This window comes from Aptenodytes patagonicus, chromosome Z (assembly GCF_965638725.1).
Source record: "Aptenodytes patagonicus chromosome Z, bAptPat1.pri.cur, whole genome shotgun sequence".
Taxonomy (NCBI): Eukaryota; Metazoa; Chordata; class Aves; order Sphenisciformes; family Spheniscidae; genus Aptenodytes; species Aptenodytes patagonicus.
This window is the reverse complement of record NC_134982.1, coordinates 41,290,574-41,308,426: the sequence shown is the minus strand read 5'-3', so window position 1 is coordinate 41,308,426 and position 17,853 is coordinate 41,290,574. Positions and strand designations below refer to the sequence as shown.

At 38.0% G+C, this 17,853-nt stretch overlaps 1 protein-coding gene across 1 annotated transcript in view; it reads left to right on the top strand.

Annotated features, from left to right (window-relative positions):
- TMC1 (transmembrane channel like 1) overlaps positions 1-17,853 on the top strand; it is a 75,135-nt gene that overhangs the window by 35,331 nt on the left and 21,951 nt on the right. Inside the window, exons 7-11 of the mRNA XM_076362441.1 lie at positions 5,993-6,099; positions 7,364-7,462; positions 11,966-12,108; positions 14,838-14,982; positions 17,268-17,462. Coding sequence (XP_076218556.1) covers positions 5,993-6,099; positions 7,364-7,462; positions 11,966-12,108; positions 14,838-14,982; positions 17,268-17,462 — 689 coding nt within the window. The remainder of the gene's footprint in view (positions 1-5,992; positions 6,100-7,363; positions 7,463-11,965; positions 12,109-14,837; positions 14,983-17,267; positions 17,463-17,853) is intronic.

The window sequence follows — 17,853 nt, the reverse complement described above, 5'->3', positions numbered from 1 at the left end:
TAGCTCTCAACATGTACCTCATATTAGCGAATTTGTAGTAACAAGATCAAGGTCATCTTAAGGATGATGCTGATAAAGTTGCCAAGTCCCAGAAAAAAAAGGAATTTTAGATATTAAAAAAGGAGAAGTGAGGGAAACTGAAATGGAAAAAAGCTAGTCTGTGTATAAGGGAAGAATAGAGATTAAGATACATTTAGTCACAGAGACCAAAAAACTGCTGCTTCAACTTTTTTTAGAAATCTAATTGTCATCTGAATTTATATGTAGGTATATTATATTTATATGTGCTACATTGGTCATATTGTATCAAGTTTAGTAAAAGGGAAAGAGTTGTCCTCTATTTCTTGGTATTTAACAAACTGTTGGTGCTGAGTCAAGGATTACTCTGCATTCTTCAAATTTCAGGTTAGCAGAGTCAGTAAAAGATCATTTGTAAAACCATTTTTTATATCAAGCTCTGATCAAAATCTCCAGATTTGTCAGAGATCAAATACAGAACATACTGGAGGAGCAGCCACCTTTTCAACAGAGTCAGCTTCAAGCTTGTATACATGAACTTCAGGGAATGAAATGTTCTTAACAATTGCTGTCTTCAGACATGCAGTTGTGTTAAAGAAGCAGAAGAAGCAACTCTGCAAGGCGAGGTGTGTTTCCAGATGTCTCCAAACTGAGTAAGGATCTGATTCCCCTTTGACTCCTAGCACCAATGGCTTTGTCTTTTGGGGCTCAGTTCAGCCCCTTGTAAAATGACAGTTACAGTACTGACTTAAACACATGACACCAGACAATGAACAGAATGTGCCTGATACTGCTGATGAAGAATTTGGCAGAAAAATATCTTTGGTTGCTTAAGACTTTAAATAAGACTTGCTAAATGCAGCACATTGAACACCTTAGAGAATCTTGTTGACACAAACACCACCTTGCATGTAAGCACTGGATCCTTCAGTCCACCCAAAACACTGAGCAGTGGTTGAAGAAAATGGTTGAACACTAGGCTTGGACACCAGGATCAGTGTTTAAAAAGATACTGTTGTTGGAGAGTATTGTTTGTGGTGAGTCCTTAGTCATGTCAGTTCCCATGGTCTGCAGTCTCATGTGGCAAAATACGGTTGCATAAAGGAAATCAGAGGGAGCACTGTCTACATGGCAGCTCATTTTTGGAGGAGACAGTACAGTGAAACAAGCAGCAAATGACATCGGGTTGTCTCAGGTAAAGTAGGCTGTTTGGACCACTGTTGGAAATCTGATGATGCAAATTGTGCTGGCTCAGTTCTCCACCATGGAGTTGGGTCTGTACAACTGCTTTCCATGTCACTACACAGTTTAGCATTTTTAAACTTATGTTTCTTTTGTGATAATTTTTCCACTAGAAGACATGCATACACACAGGTAAGTATCTGGTGTATTTCATTCACCAGTTAAACACGTTTGAAAATGAAATGTTCATGGGTAGCTTCTGCTCCTTCCAACAGATGGGATTACAGCTAGATCAGCAGCCTCTTAGCCCAAAGAAACTAGAGGTAAAACTTTTATATAATCCTCCATGATCACTGCTAATACTATGCTATAAGCTATTTTCTTTCCAAAGGCAGGCACTAAGCACAGAAGTGTAAGTATTAACAGGGTATAAGAAGAGGCCATGTCACTAGCACCTAAAAGAGAGGCAAGAATTTATGAAATTTCAAGTTCTGTTTGAAACTTGCGTGGTCCCAACTAAAAGAAAGAGTAAGCAGCAGGAGCATGAATGGAACAAAAGCCTGATACTTATGTGCAGGCTACTCTGTATGGGAAACCTCTTCATTTGGCTAAATATCTCTGTGTGGGGGAATAGTTTATGCTCAGCAAACCTTTACAGTTGTTAGCTTCCAACCAGTTAACTTCTCAGCATGTCATCTCTGTGATCTTACATGAAGATGATTTGCATTTTCTGACCTCAAAGTGAGCTCTTTATAAAAAAATCCCAAGCAAACAAGGCAGTAGCTGTTTACAGTAGAAAATGGGGGAAGTAAATATAATTCTCTAACTGCTGAGAAACACTAATGTTTATTCTTCAGTCCTTCTAAAAAACTGCATCTGAACAACCAAGCACGACTTGTCCAAAAGAAAACAGTTTCAGAGCACTAACAATGTTTAATGCCCTATAAATTAGCATTAGTACAGGACTATCATGATACCTACTTTGAAATCTAGAGGATCAACAAAGCAAAGGAGGTCAAGCCATATGTTAATAGAATGGCAAAGATCTGTCTTCTTTGTGATGCAGTTCAGGAGTTAACGTGTAATAGAGGCTCTCTTTTAGAAAACCTGATGCTTATACTGTGGTGTTGTTGGGAGTTGGTCCATTCTCAAAAGTAGCCAGGGTTGTAGACAGATTGCAAATGAAAAGTGAATTAAGGTCCTGTATAGTGGCAAAAGATCAGTTAGGTACTACTGGGGAAGATTTCTTTGACTTAAAAAGAAGTACTGCACTGGTAAAACAATGTTAGATGACATACAAAGTTTTCTCTCACGCAAACTGAAGAGGATAGGTAGCCGTGCCACTGTGCCACTGCCAACTGATGCAGAAAATTTAATGGGGAAAGCAACGTTGAAACAAACACACTTTATGAGAACAACAAAACTGCTAAATTCACATAAAGTCGATAGAAATAGTGTAGCTTCAGGAAAAAGGAGGTTAAATGAAGAATGTGTTGGACTGGGGCAAGTGGCACATGTGCCTGGCAGTGTTACTGAACTGAAAAGTTCCTTGGACCATTACTTATACACTAGAAAGACCTGGGAAGAAAATGCTCTGTGCTGAGCAAACTCTCTGTATCTGGAGTTGTGTTGGTATGTCTGGGAACTCCCAAGGTGTAAGACACAAGTTTTATCATGCTTTTTTTGTTACCATAGTTTCAGCTTGATGGGAAAATTTAAACAGACTTCAAGAAGATACTTTTGATAAACAAAGGACTCCTTTAGGATAGGTCAGACTGACCTAAGGAGGAGACCAGCTAATGCTATAGCTAAATCTAAGTGCTTCTGTCTGCTTTGAAGATACAATTCTGATTTTATTTCAAGGCCACTTGTAGACACCCAAGAACCACCTTGACCACATCAAGTCAGATAATTCAACAGTCACACTACTGTGCCTTAGATGTGCTACAGAAGAGTATATGAAAAATAAATAAATATTATTGACTATCAATCATTATTAATATTGGCATGAGAAGACACAGCTCTGTTTTAAACTTTTCATACTGTGTCCTAAACTTGCATTAACCACACATTTAAACTTTATACAGGGATCATTTCTGGTGGGCCTATGGACCAGCAGCAGGGGGATGGTTAATGCTTAGATACTAAAATTCTTGAAAGATTTTTCCTTTCTGTCATAGTTATAACCAACAATGTCATTTAATAATAATAAATAAAAGAATAAAAAATAAAGAGAGTAATAAAAAGAAGAAGAGAAAAGGAAAGTACTAACTACATTTAAGCCTGAGCAAGAAAACTCAACTTTAATCTCTGCTTAGTTTCATAATGCTCCCCACTATAACAAATAGGGCCCTTCTTATCACAGACCTCTTCAGTTGGGTCTGACTATTCCAGGCTGCCAGCTATCTAGAAAGACCAGGTATCAACATGAAGTGCTGGGCTATCTTAGGTAGGTTCCCTGCATCAAGATGAGAGTCCTTTCTAGTGCAGGGAGCCCAGCTTCAGAATAACAGGCATCAAGCTCTGCTGTGCCACATCCTTGTGTCGGAAATAGGTGAATCTGCTGCTGGGGTTTTGATGTTTAAGAGAGATAGAAGTTGATAAATGTATGAAGTACTTATATTTAGATAAGAGATGCTTCTTTTCCTTACAGAATGGACATTCAGTAATATCCATGCAACAGGACTTTATGGGAAACACACATTGCTGTGCTGGGACAGGGCGAGCCTCTTCATTCCACTGCTGAAATTTGTACTATGCATGCCAGTCTGCATGCCAATGCATAGTATTGTGAGGCTGTGGATGCAGGAAAAGATGGCTAAAGCCTGCTTTAAAGTATTACTCTCTCATTCATACCTGGAACATGTTGCACCCCAGAGTGGATTCAACACACTTGAACTGGTAAAACTTGAACTGGTTTTGTGCACAGCTGGTGCAGGCTGTTTGTACCATTTGCCATGTTCCCTATTGCCCCCTGTTTGGACCTGCCCACTGTGGAAATGTAGTTAAGGGCATCCGTAGCTAAATTATCCTTATCTTCAGCTAAACTTTTCACGTATCAGAGGTTGCTGTTCTTGCCTCATTGGTGAAAAAGAATAAAGTCTATGTGCAGTCTGTGCGTTGTGACTTGCAGTAACTATACTGATGCATGTAATTCCAATGCAGCGCCTTAATGCAGATGTTCCAGATGGATGCATGGCAGTGATTTCATCAGGATAAGTGATACAAGAGCTATAACTCAATGCATGAAAAGAAGCCATTCCAAAAAGAATGGGGATATTAGGATTCGAGCAAAAGAATTACATGGCATGGAGAGGTCTACAGTATCAAAAGTGTCTAGAAATCAGAAATCTTCCTAATTTCCCGCACTTCATTTTTTTAAGTCCATAGCATCCCCAAAGGCTGCAGCTGGGTTGTAATTGGGTAATTAGCATACCACAGCCAGATTGACTAACTCAAGGTCTCTTGCTTTATGCCTCTACCCAGACTTCCCGCTATGTAGGCAACTGCTAGGATTGGGTACTTCTTCATGCAAAATTTCAAAATTGTGGTTTCATTCTGAACAGTGAATAAAGCAGATTTTGATAAGCTGAAATTCTTGGCAGAATGGTTTGCTCCTCCCTTTGCACAGCCCTGATACCAGTCGGTCTCTGTTTATACTCTGGGGTTGTACCACTTCAAGTGTATTAAATTTTCTACCAATTTTATTGTTATAGTAAAATGTGCATATATATGCTACAAATAGCATGTTAACCATGTTAACCTCATTTTACAGAATGTAAGAATCTGTTACAAGGCTTGCAAAAGCAGTGTAGAAATACCAATGTAAAGTCCTCTAAACAGAGAGATTTGCTTCTCATTATTTGCCATCAGGGTGCATCAGAATGCTTAACTAGACTGTGTGTGGAAAAACCTGTTGAAAGGCAACTTTTTTTTCCTGTGAATGACTGGTAATGGAACTGAAATCTGGTGTTTTGCTAATTCTGACAGACAGATGAGCACAACTGCCAGCTGTCAGCAGAACTGTGCTGCAGCAAGCTGGGGTTGAATTTGAACTGTTATTTCTGTTTGGTCTGACTTGCAGAGTGTTGGTCAAATCAGGCCCTTAGTGCTCACTGCTTCCCCTGCAGCCTCATCTTCTTCGCACAGGTCTGGGTCAGGGGTCTAGAGTGGATGGAGTCCAAGGTTTCATCTGTGCACCTGGTGATGGGACTGCCTCCACACCTGGCTGCAGGTGGAACACATATATAGCAAAGTAAGAGAAAGAAAAGGTACAAACACTTGCAGATCTTTTTGTTCTTCCCTGGTGAACAACTCTGGTGAGCACTCCAATAACAGCACTTACAAGTGTTTTGTGCCCTTGGAAGGACGATCCCCACTGGCTAATTCTGTGCTGCTTCCTATTAAAACTGGGCTGGTGGGGGCTTAACGTGTCAAGAATGCTTACAATCCACATAAGAAAAAAAAAAAAAGAAGAAAAAAAGAAGTGTGATTTGCTTTGAATCCTGCCACTAGAAAATTTAGTATTAGTAAATATCACAGCTCTTACATGACCCTAAATGCTCTGTATAAATAATACTTTCATATTTTTTGTTTCTGTTTTCTCTGCCAAGTCAGTGAATGCTAGTATGCAATCTGGAAAAAAGTTATTAGAATTATGGTAATAAAGAAAATGAAAAGCCTCCCCTGATTTTATTTATTTTGAATAAAATTTGAGCATCTTCTTCTTAAGGTAAAATAACATAAGAGGCCTAACTTATCTGCCCTTTTTTCACATCTCATGTTTTCATAGGTCACTTTGGCTCATCAGTAGCATCTTATTTCATATTCTTGCGCTGGATGTATGGAGTAAACATGATTCTTTTCGGACTGACCTTTGGACTTGTAATGGTGCCTGAGGTGGGAATCTTTCAAATTATCATTGAGAATTATTGCGTGAATTTCTGTCTTTGCAGTAAGATTTCACAGGACTGGACCTTTAAATAAATTTGTAATCTCTTTATGCTCCATTTAAAAGTTTTAAGGTGTACTAAGGCTGTAAAAATATACTTTCTTTGCGGACAGTTGTCTCTACAGAGAGATGTCTTGAAATAGACACAACAGAAAAATGTATAGGGTTGTGTCTTGAAAGTGTTTTCCCATGGCCTGGTATGATGCTAAACTCTTTTTTTTATGGAGAACTGAGAGGAACTGAGACTAAGAAGCAGCTACATGGAGTATCTTGACTAAAATGTGCATTGCAATACAAAGATACATTCCAGGCTTCTAAGGCACCATAGATCCTTTTCAGTTGCCTTAATACTCACATACTGATAAGGCGCAACAGGACTGTAAAGTCATGAGAGAAGCCCGTCATGTTTTGCGCTGCGTGCAGCATCACTGTTAATAACGTTGCTCAGAGCAGATGTAATTCAGGCAGAAATCACTTCTGTGAAATGTAATATTCTTCTAGTTCCTTTGAGCCACCATATTGTCTTCCTAAAAAGAGGGCTTATATGGAATTAAAAGTATTGTGCCATCTCCCTGATTTCACTATTCCACATCCTCTTACTTATCTTCTAGTAAGCAGATGGGAAAGAGTCAGGTAGGGATTTCCAACAGCTTCCTAGTACAACATTTCAATAGCATGACCCATCTTCTGTTGAAGCCAAAACAGAGAAAATGCCCAACAGTTTTCAGGGTAAAGCCTGGAAAGGACCCCATGAAGACATATACTGTGGCTGAGCAAGCACCTCGCCAGCAGCAGTGGGGCTCAGAATCCAAAACCTGAATCCCTAACATCTTCCCATACATTTCAATTAAAAACCCAATAAAATCCATAATGCAAGAAAAATTAATCTTCTGGTCTTGTCTGTGTAACAAACACCACTCATTAGAGGAATTTGGATTTCTGTGTTGCCTTTGAATGTAAGAGGCACAGTGACAATCCATTGATACTAGTGAAACATCACTGTAAATTTAGAAAATATCATTAATGCATACTTTAAGCATAGTTTCAATCATTAATGTGAGCAGCAATGAAAAGAATTGGAGAAGTAGGTCATCGTCACTAAGGAGTTTAGGAGCATAAAACAAGTCTTCCTAAAAAATGACAGACCACTGTCCCTTCCCTTTGTTGGTATTCTGCTTTAAAATGTAAATTGCTTTAATTTTTTGGTTCCAGGCTTTGATGGGGAAGCCATATGGCTCTTTACCTAGAAAAACTGTCCCAAGAGCTGAAGAAGCAAGTGCTATGAACTTTGCTACTCTCTGGGATTTTAGTGTAAGTGCATAAACTTGCAATATTGCATATTCACATGACTGATTATTACAGGCTTTTATTTTATTATTTAATATTCAGAGATTTAATATTAAATATTTCAGGAGCAAATGGCAATAGAATTAGTTTACATTTTTTTTCCACAAGTTTTGAGTATAGATGTTTCCTTCAGACAAAACATATAACGAAGCTTAATGTCCACACGCATATTTCAGTATGTGTAGCGATCCAAAGACACATGGGAAAAAGTCTCAAAGCTGGATTCACATCCCTGGGTACTGACTTTCCATTTCTTATGGGTGAATTTGGTTGTCTGTTTTTATATGATTGAGGTTCTGAATTTGAGGATACAGCATGAATTAGACAAAAAGAAAAGAAATTCCAATAATGTGCTCTGTAGGCTTTTTCTAAAACAATGCTATTTTTAGTTGTTCTGTCTTACGGAATATGCAGCTATTTTAGCTGAATTGAGAAGCATGTCTTAATTCTTTACCATTGATGTGATGCCCAGTCTAGCCTGCGGATCTACACCTCCTGTACTGGCAAGCTAATGGTATATTCCTAAATATGTCATACTGCTTTTTGTTCCTGAAAACAACAGTTTTATCTAATTTTGCATGTGGCATGTCTCTGTTGTCAGCCTCTTCACATAAAGATGATACAGCTTTGCATAAAGTCAGCTGATGATAAATTTGGTATCACAATACGTTGCTTAGAAGGCTGTTAGGTTTCTCTATGGTGTGCAATCAATGTTGTCAAAAGGTACTCTTCAACTGTGAAAGGGTGCAACTATCTAGTTAAGGTTTTCCTTCAGATTAATGGAAGCAGCATCCATTGAACTAACTGTGATTTCTCCCTCATTCTGCTGTGCTCTTTTTGTTCTGTGAGAAGTACTAAGACTTTTAAAGATTATGCGTATACCTATCCTTTAGCACTTGAGGTTTTTTAGCAGCAGCAAGCATGAATATGGTATTAGAAGCAGATGCATTTCTTGGAAAAATAAACTCAGGCGCAGGTTTCTCCAGTTTACAGCTCAGCCTCTCCAGCTGTCTGCAGAACGACTCATCTAAAGGTGGCCTCTCCGTGTAGGTTTGACCCACGTGAGGTCCTGTTCCACCCGTACCAGTGGGGAGAACTGTGCAGGCTGTGGAGCTCTACACAGGCAATCCCAGGAGGGGCACAGGCAGATTTTCATACCTGTCCCCTTTCCAACAGAAGGCCAGCTCTGATCTCTCCTGAAAAAACATAAAAGGGTATGGTGTCTGCTGCTCATTGATATTGCCATGTTTTAGTATGGTTAAGGTGTGGAGAGGTCCCTAATCTTGTGACATGCAGGTCTGAAACAGGATCCCTTGGTTTGTGGCTCAATACCTTCATGTGGAGACTCAGATGATGCCAGATTTTGGTCCTTTATTTAGCTTCCTTGGCTCTATTTTCAATCTTCAGCTATCAGTGGAGGAAGAATCAGGCTGTAAGGTGACAGAACATTGGAAAAAACTTGACTGGATATACACATTTTCGCATTTACAAGTAAATCTTTCAGGCTTATTAACTGTAGACAACCAAATTTAAATAAAATAATATAATAATAGGTAGAAATTACAATGCTTGTCTGTCTTTTGACTATAAAGGTATGTAAAGTGAACAGATTACTTCTGCTTTATTTTGCCACATAAATTGATGGACCCTCCTTGGATACAAAAAGAGAGAAAGGTCTTTCTAAAAAGCCATGTATGTAACATTTTGCAATGAGTTGTATATTTGAATGACAGGAAGAATACATCTAGACATGGACCTGGGAAGTTAGATAATGATGACAACATTATAAAATGAGAAATTAAAACATCAGATATTGGAGAAAAAGGAGCCAGAGTAACTTGGAGATTTTGTAAAGAGAATAGAGGCTGGAAAAGCTTTATACAGCAAATGGGAACAAAGTTTTTAAAAGAAACGTATTTGAAAAAAGATGAATGAAGACAGATGGTGGAAAGAGAAGAGAAGGTTATAATAACTGTCGGAAACAGGATCTGACAGCTCTGAAGAAGAAAGTATAGTAAATAACAGAGTAGCAGTTAACACAAGTAGCAAATACAAAGGTAATAAACATGGAATAGGGCAGTGAAAGAGATGGATCCCCTGAAATACTGAGGGGAAGAAAGAATTTTCTTGAGGCACGTCAGATTGATAAATACTCCCTGAAGACAATGACATCTTTAATTAAACAACACAGGAAACAGTACCTTTCATCGGCTAGCAGTTCTTGTATGCTACCATGTAAGTTACAAATAAATGAACCCACATCAGCAAACATTATTTCATCCTAAAAGAAACCCCAAAACCCCACCAATATTTAAGACAGTAAAGAAAAGATGAGCTCAACATGTCTTTTGCTTTTTTGCGTTTGAAATTGTACTCATTTTACTGACATGGCAAAGAGAAAGTTTTGGATTTTGGTATGTTTTACTTGGAATTCAGTTTTAACATTGTATATTTTACAGTTCAGATAATAATCCAAACCTAAAAAAATCAGACTCTCAAGGCTCATTACAATAAAGCATTTGACCAATATTCTTATCTCACCCTTCTTATGTTAGGCTTAGAAAGGAGTGAGAGATCTTCCATGCATGCCTACCTTTACCCAGCTAAAGATATTTCAGGTCTCATGGAAAAGCTTTATACAGCAAATGGGAACAAAGTTTTTAAAAGAAACGTATTTGAAAAAAGATGAATGAAGACAGATGGTGGAAAGAGAAGGGAAGGTTATAATAACTGTCGGAAACAGGATCTGACAGCTCTGAAGAAGAAAGTATAGTAAATAACAGAGTAGCAGTTAACACAAGGAGCAAATACAAAGGTAATAAACATGGAATAGGGCAGTGAAAGAGATGGATCCCCTGAAATACTGAGGGGAAGAAAGAATTTTCTTGAGGCACGTCAGTAGGCAATGCAGTAGGCAATGCAGTAGGCAATGCAGTAGGCAAAGCCCAGGAAACAACGTACTGAATGACACACAGTGGAGGAATTATCTCTGACTTTGCAGAACATGGTGACTTAAAAAGCATTTTCATACTCTGAGGGATCCAAAAGGCACTCTAGAGCCACGTTAGGCTGTATTGAAACCTGGGCTGAGATGGAATTATAAGATGTTTTAATGAGCAAAAAGATATGAAAGACATACTATTGAATTTGAATGTGTCCTGACTGGTGTAGTTTTTTTACTAGTAATTAGTAATAAATGTGTTCTATAACAATATTTCCCTTATCAGAGAAGAACACACATATCTGTTATGTGTAGGCACATCTCTCAAAGCTAGCCTGACATGAAAAAAAATGAGATATGTTGATTACCAAATAAAGACATTTTTAATAATATTTCTGTTTATCATATATTAATATTTCATTTTCAGCTTAGAATTGCAAATTAGGTTTTCCAGGTAACACTGTGACTCATTTCATATATAATAAGAGCTACAATAAATTAAGTGCATGTTTTGCAATAATATATGAGAAAGATGTTATTTAAGTAAAATGAGCAACTGAAAAGCAGAAGGGAAGTAAATGTCTTTTTTAATTCAGAAAACTGCCAGTTTACTGTATTAGTGTCAAAACAATGCATGGTCTATCCACCAATTACACGGTCAAATATGCTGTATTTGACTTGAAGTCATTACATCCAGCTGGAGATTTGCCACTGCTGTGCATGTGCTGAGCTCTCCTTGTAAAGGCTCTGGACACAGTCTTCTTCTAGAAGGCAAGTTCTTGCTCTAACCTGAGGATTATCAGGAACCTTTAGCTATTTAGATAATTTTAGACACCAGCAATGGCTTACAGTTAATGTACTAGTAAATTATTTTGAAAAATCAGCAATCCGACCTGTAGAAGAGGGGGTAATTCTCATTAAGATTTTTAGGAAAGGAGATACACTTTGAATTGCTGAGAAGGAAGGTATACTTACATTACACTTTTTATAGCCTTGGAGTGTAAGTGTTAAGAAACCCTGCACACTGAATAATCATCCATAAAATGCAACTAAGTATTCGTTAATGTATATTGAATGATCACTCAATAAACTGCAGGCAACATTGCTAGACAGAGAAGGCATATGAGAATTTTATATCAAATAGGCTATGCAAGTAGATTTTAGAAAATTAAGTTAAAAATTTGGCATGTTATATGCAATTAATTTGTAAAACAAATTTTGTAAACCGAAAGGTTTTTGTCTTTATAACAAGAAGTATGTGGATGAAAAAGTTTTGACTCATTAAATCATAGATGGAATGCCCATGAAGAGTTTTAAAGATAAAAGATTTGAAAGTTGACATGAAATATTCTAAGTCTTTCTAAATGAAAGGAGAGATTTTCCATCCTGAGAGATTTATTATAGTGATGCTTACAACTGTTTTGAATGCATTGAAATGAATGTTTCAGTACATTGCTATTGGTACAATTTCTGATTATGTGCATATTTAACAGATGTGATATTACAATTTTTTGCTGACTTTTCAGGGCTTTGCACAGTATTCTGTACTCTTTTATGGTTATTACAATAACCAGAGGACAATTGGATGGCTCAAGTTCAGGATGCCTCTTTCATATTTCCTTGTTGGAGTTGGGACTATCGGCTACAGCTTTATGATTGTTACTCGAACGTAAGTTCTCCTTGGCTCTGGAATAAAGTACATTCAGAAAGGCAGATAATTCCACTATTCACCACTGAGACTATCTTTTTAAAAATATGGTAATTGTAAGGGCAGGATGATGCAAGATCAAATGCAAGGTCAAAGTCATGTCAGACTCGTTCAGCCTGTATTTATTTATCTATTGTTCTGCACCAGCAGCTGTGTTGCAGTGTTGTGGAAGTAGGAAAAAATCTTTACTGAAATAACATAACACTTCCCCCCTGCAACTTCAAAATGAAAAATGAATGCATAAAGCAAGGAACAGAGCTGTCAGCCCATCTTTTCATAATACTCTGCATCTAGCAGAATGTCAGCTAACATTCAGGAAATTCAGTTCTTCTACCTTCAATGATACCTTATGTGAGTTAAATTCTTTTACGAAGGAAAAAGACAAGAAAGAAAGAAACATATGGCATATAATTCTGTGTGTAAGTCACAGTCAGCAGTAAATGATTCTCAGCAAGACTATAGTGGTTAGGTCACATTTGCACAGTGGTGTAGAGGAATTAATGCTACTGGCCATAGTAAGGGTTTAACGTTCTGTGGAATGCAAAATAATCTCAAGCAGTGTGAAAACTATGCTTAATATAACATTAAGAACATAATGTTGAAACAGTAGGAAGCATAGGGGTAAGTGAAACAGGGCCTGGGCACTACAACTGGTGATATATTAGCCTTTTGGCTCTCAAATTCTGGACTTGAATTTTGTCTTAGGATCAGAATTTAAATGAAGTGAAATTATTATTTTATAGCCAAATTCACTATTGGAATAAAATGTGATAATTCTGATAGTTTCTAAAGAGATAGGCCGCCAATTAATATAACCTTTAATACTCTTGATTCAAGCAAGGTGACCACCTACCACAATAATACAGTTAGCTATAGTGGTGACTTTAAAAGATGTCTACGGTGAAAATTCAGAGCATTCTGGGTCAATATTCGAGGACATTTGTGAATATAGAGAAAACTGCAGTTAATCTATTTCCACTGTTTTGTGCTGAAGTCAGTATTTTTCACTTGCATGAGCACTAAATTAATTCATGTTCTGTTTTTCAAATATTACATGGTTTCCTGCATAGAGCAAGAAGCATTTCAGAAGGAAAAAAAAAGTCTTCAGTTACATATATGTATTTTTGGAGGAGAAACAGACTACTACAATAAAAAAGTAATTGGTTTAGCTCAAAAATATCTTTTAAAATATTTTTTGATAGTGTAGCTGTGAAGATTAGAAAAGTCTTAGTCTCAGACAATTGTATTTCAATGATTGTCACCCAGACCAAAAAAAAAAAAATTCCTTCTAGCAGAAAATCCCTGTGGCCCAAACAAAGGAATATCCTTGAGGAAAAAATACATTGTATGTGCTAACTTCTCATCTGGCCATGTGCCACTAATGCTGATCAATATTTAGGTAATCTTATGAGCAGTTCTTGCAGTCTTCTGCTCTTTGCTCTTTCTCCAGAAAGCAACACAATGGGCACAGAAATGAAAAGCGGTGTAACAGGAGGTTACATTGCTCTTGACTGAGATCTGGAAAAGGGAATGTCTAAGTGAAAGGGATAGTGAGGATTATAAGCACTATTATTCTATTTAGGGGAAATATTTAGATTTAGGGCTCCTCTCCACAGCTCTTCCAGTGCATAACATAAAATGGAAACATTTCTGGTCTCAAAGAAATGATATCCTAACCACAAGACTGTTCACTATTTCATTAGGAACTCTTGAGAAGGAATTATCTTAGTCTAGAAACCAGCAGCAGGGCAGATCCTACCAAGAACCTTTCATGATCTCTGTACCTTCTGTATATGAGCAGTAAAACAAAAAAACCCAGCCCCGGTATTGGTTTATGACAGCTCAGAAGGATTTTCTGTATTATTTACTTACTATTCTCTTCCTAGATTTGAGAGAATGTATTTTACTGGACTGTTAAAAATGTGGTATGTAGAATGTATTGATATTAATAACATAATTTTGCTATGTTAGTGAGCTTTAAAACAGGCGTTGCCTTTTCCTGACCAAGAAATCAATACAATACTGAAGGCTAAATGGTTTGTACCCTACCAATATACTCCATCCTTGTGCTTAATGGTTTGAATTAAGTGATAAAGTAAGCAGAAGCAAGACCACTATTATTACATGAATGACGACACTTTGAAATAGAGAATTTAGTAGTCAAGATTAAGTCAGAAGAAATAATTTTATGTTTCTGGATACTGTTATAAATCTTGTTTATAAGTGCATAGGAGATGAAAGGGAATATAGAAATCTGTATTAGTGATAGTTTTGTATGGTATAACCAGGTTTTGTTCTGGCTTGTTATGTCAGAATTCTTTTTTTCTCTTTGTGAAGATCTATTGTAGTTCAGGATGCTCTGCAGCTTTCTGTTTGAAAGATCTTCTTGATATCATTTTCCTATTGAATTTCTTATCCAGCAGAGTTTCTCTGAGGTGTTAATGAAATAAATTCATTCTTTCTCATCAAAACGTGTGTTGTGAGCTCATAAATTGTTTAAATATGAAAATTTCCAGCCTTCTCTCTTGTTTTTAGACTGAACTTTCCAGATTTAGTATAGCATGACTGACTGCGATAATAATACAGTTTTTTTCAGAATAATGTTAGAATTTATGAACAATTTAAAAGTCATGCTCACATAGCAGAACTAGTTCTAACAAGGTCTTCCTGTGTCTTTCTGGCTTTTGTAGAATGGCAAGTAATGTAAATGAAGACGGTGGTGGGGATGATACTAGTTTTAATTTCAGCTGGAAAATGTTCACAAGCTGGGACTACCTGATTGGCAATCCTGAGACAGCAGATAATAAGTTTGCCTCCATCACAACAAGCTTTAAGGTAAAATAGAGCTCACTAAAGAGAGGTAACCTGATTTGTCTTTCACACTGGTGTGAATCAGATGGAACTAACATCAAGTATTAGCTGTGCCTGGGGCCTAGAAGCTTAAACTAGAATTGGCAGCTCTATACCTTTCTGAGTCTGGGTCTTTGTGCCTTGCCATCTTAATTTTTTCCTTTTGGTTGTGGAAGAAAAAGCATTAATGGCATCTTTTGTGTCCTCTGTGACTGCAGTACTAGTTTTAGAAAAATGATTCTACTGTAAAAATATTTTCCTTTTTCTCATCTCTGATGTCTTCCAGTTTCCACGGTGCTTATCTGAAAATTTTTTTTTAAATGCTGGTGACATTTTGCCAGCTTCACATTATCATCTTCTCTTGCTACACTGAAGAGATACCATAAGGCTTTAAAGTAAAGGGGCGTAGATTTAGACTAGATATAAGGAAGAAATTTTTTACGCTGAGGGTGGTGAAGCACTGGCACATGTTGCCCAGAGAGGTGGTGGATGCCCCATCCCTGGAAACATTCAAGGTCAGGTTGGACGGGGCTCTGAGCAACCTGATCTAGTTGAAGATGTTCCTGCCCATGGCGGGGTGTTGGACTAGATGACCTTTAGAGGTCCCTTCCAGCCCAAACTATTCTATGATTCTATGATTCTAAGATAAAGCAATAGGATCGTCTATAAAGGGCTATTCATCACGTCAGAAGAATTGGCCTCAGAATTTTGAACGTGTATTTGCTCAGTAACCTCAAAAGGTTACTTTCCTTGCATAATATAAAGGTTTTATTTTCAAATTAATTATGAAATATAGCCCAGTTCACAAGGTGTTCTTAGGCCTCTTTGCAGTTTATAGGGTATGTTGATTTCAAGAGTCATTGTATGAGGAATCTGGGGCAGGATGCGAGATGCACCACTGTGAAAACAGTGAAGGGGATATATTCTATCTGTTGAATGTTAAAGAATGTGTTTCTGCACTGGGGTCACTGGGACACACCAGTGCAGCATGTAAAGGAAAATTTAATTTTCAATGTAATAATGTACAGAGAATACACTGGCAAGGTGTTACCAGGTAATGAACAAGATGCTAGACTTACAGTCACACTGACAACATACAGCATGGGAGCTGGAGGACCAAGCACTAGCTGCGCTATCCAATCACACACAGAACCCTTCCTTTCTGCAGTGGTGATATAGCCAATATACCACCTCACCCTGCCCACCCTCCCAACTGCAGGCATAAAAGATAACTACATTCAAAGTCAGTAGAAAGAAAAGGTCCCAGGAAAACAAATACTGAAGAAATACTGACTGAAAGCACTGAAACTGTGAGCGCTTTCCCTGCCCGCCTACTAAGGTCAGTTGCTGAAAGCTATTTGAAGAATACAAATCTGTTGAGTCAGAGACTTAATTTTGAGAAATAAACTCATGAAGCTTTACTGTGATCTTTGCAAACGAACAAGGAACCTCAGAGAGGAAAGGTGAAGGCTTGGGTGAGGTCATGGGAATTTTGCTCAAGAGCTGCTGCACTCTCCTTTCATTTATGTAACAAACACAATTCATAAGAAAAGCAGAGCCATGCAGAGTAACTATTACAATGCGGGAGTTCAGCTTCCCCTCTGGGCAACTGATCTCTATACCAAAGTGAGAAGCTGTAGCCAAACTCCTTTTTCAAGAGGACACTTCAGAGCAAAAGCTCTTTCTGATGGCAAAAGTAGGAGCTGCAGATTATAGTTACACCAGAGTCTTAATATTTATCAGTCCTGGCCACGGGTAAATGTGGAGCAAACGTTTTATTCTGTAGTTTGAAGCTGTGCACAGTTTGCCTTTTTTGGGATTCCTACATCTAAACTGTTGTTTCATTCCTTCTGAATTACTGACTTTCAGAATAAAACTTTTTGCTCTTTTCTCACAAATGCACATTTTTAAAGTGTGACAGTTCCTTTTCTGGCAGCTAATCACACGTTTATCCTGCTGGGTCACTCAGCCTCATAGCACCTTGCAAGCTGACAGAACGTGCTGGTTTCTTTTTGGCACACAAGTGCAGGTGTAGTGATACTCAGTGGGGACACACTCAATAGAAGAAAGCAAACTCTGGGGAGCCAAAACCCCAAGGTCTGCCCGGGTCCAAAACAAATTTTCTGAGAAAATATAAGCTCATCTCAAAACATGATGTGTGCAGTCACATCTTTGTAATTTGTTTAACTGACTTCTGACAACTGGGGAAGCAACGTGGGGTCTTGACCATTAAAGTACTCATAATATTCTTTTCTTTCTAACAAGTGCAGGAAGCTATCGTGGAGGAGCAGGAGAGCCGAAAAGAGGAAAATATTCACTTGACTAGGTTCCTGAGGGTTCTTGCTAACTTCTTAGCCCTATGCACGCTTGCTGGGAGTGGCTACCTCATCTTTTTTGTTGTCAGAAGATCCCAGCAATTTGCCCTGGAAGGTCTGGAGAACTACGGGTGGTGGGAAAGAAATGAAGTTCGTGCTAGCACATTTCTAAAATAGATGTGGTTTGAAACTGTGTTCCTCTACTCTGCATGTTGCCTTTCTTTCCTGAGAATTTAAATACTCTGAATGTGGGTGGTAAATGTCTAACAAAAGAATTGTTCTTGTCTCTCTGCTTCCTGCTTCATTAAAATGATTATTCCTTGGCTGGTTCTTTCAAATGTCCCTTTGTATTTAGTTTTCACTTGAGGCCTTTACCTTTCCTACTCTGTGCTCTTAAGGTTGTTTTCCAGCCACTCTACGGACTCACAAGATCTCTTCAAGGACCCCACTCTCCTGTTGCTTTCCTCCTGAGACTGGCCCAAGCAAAGTGGCTGGTGTGTGGGCCTATCTAACGTTACTTGGGGCCTGATGGATACAACTC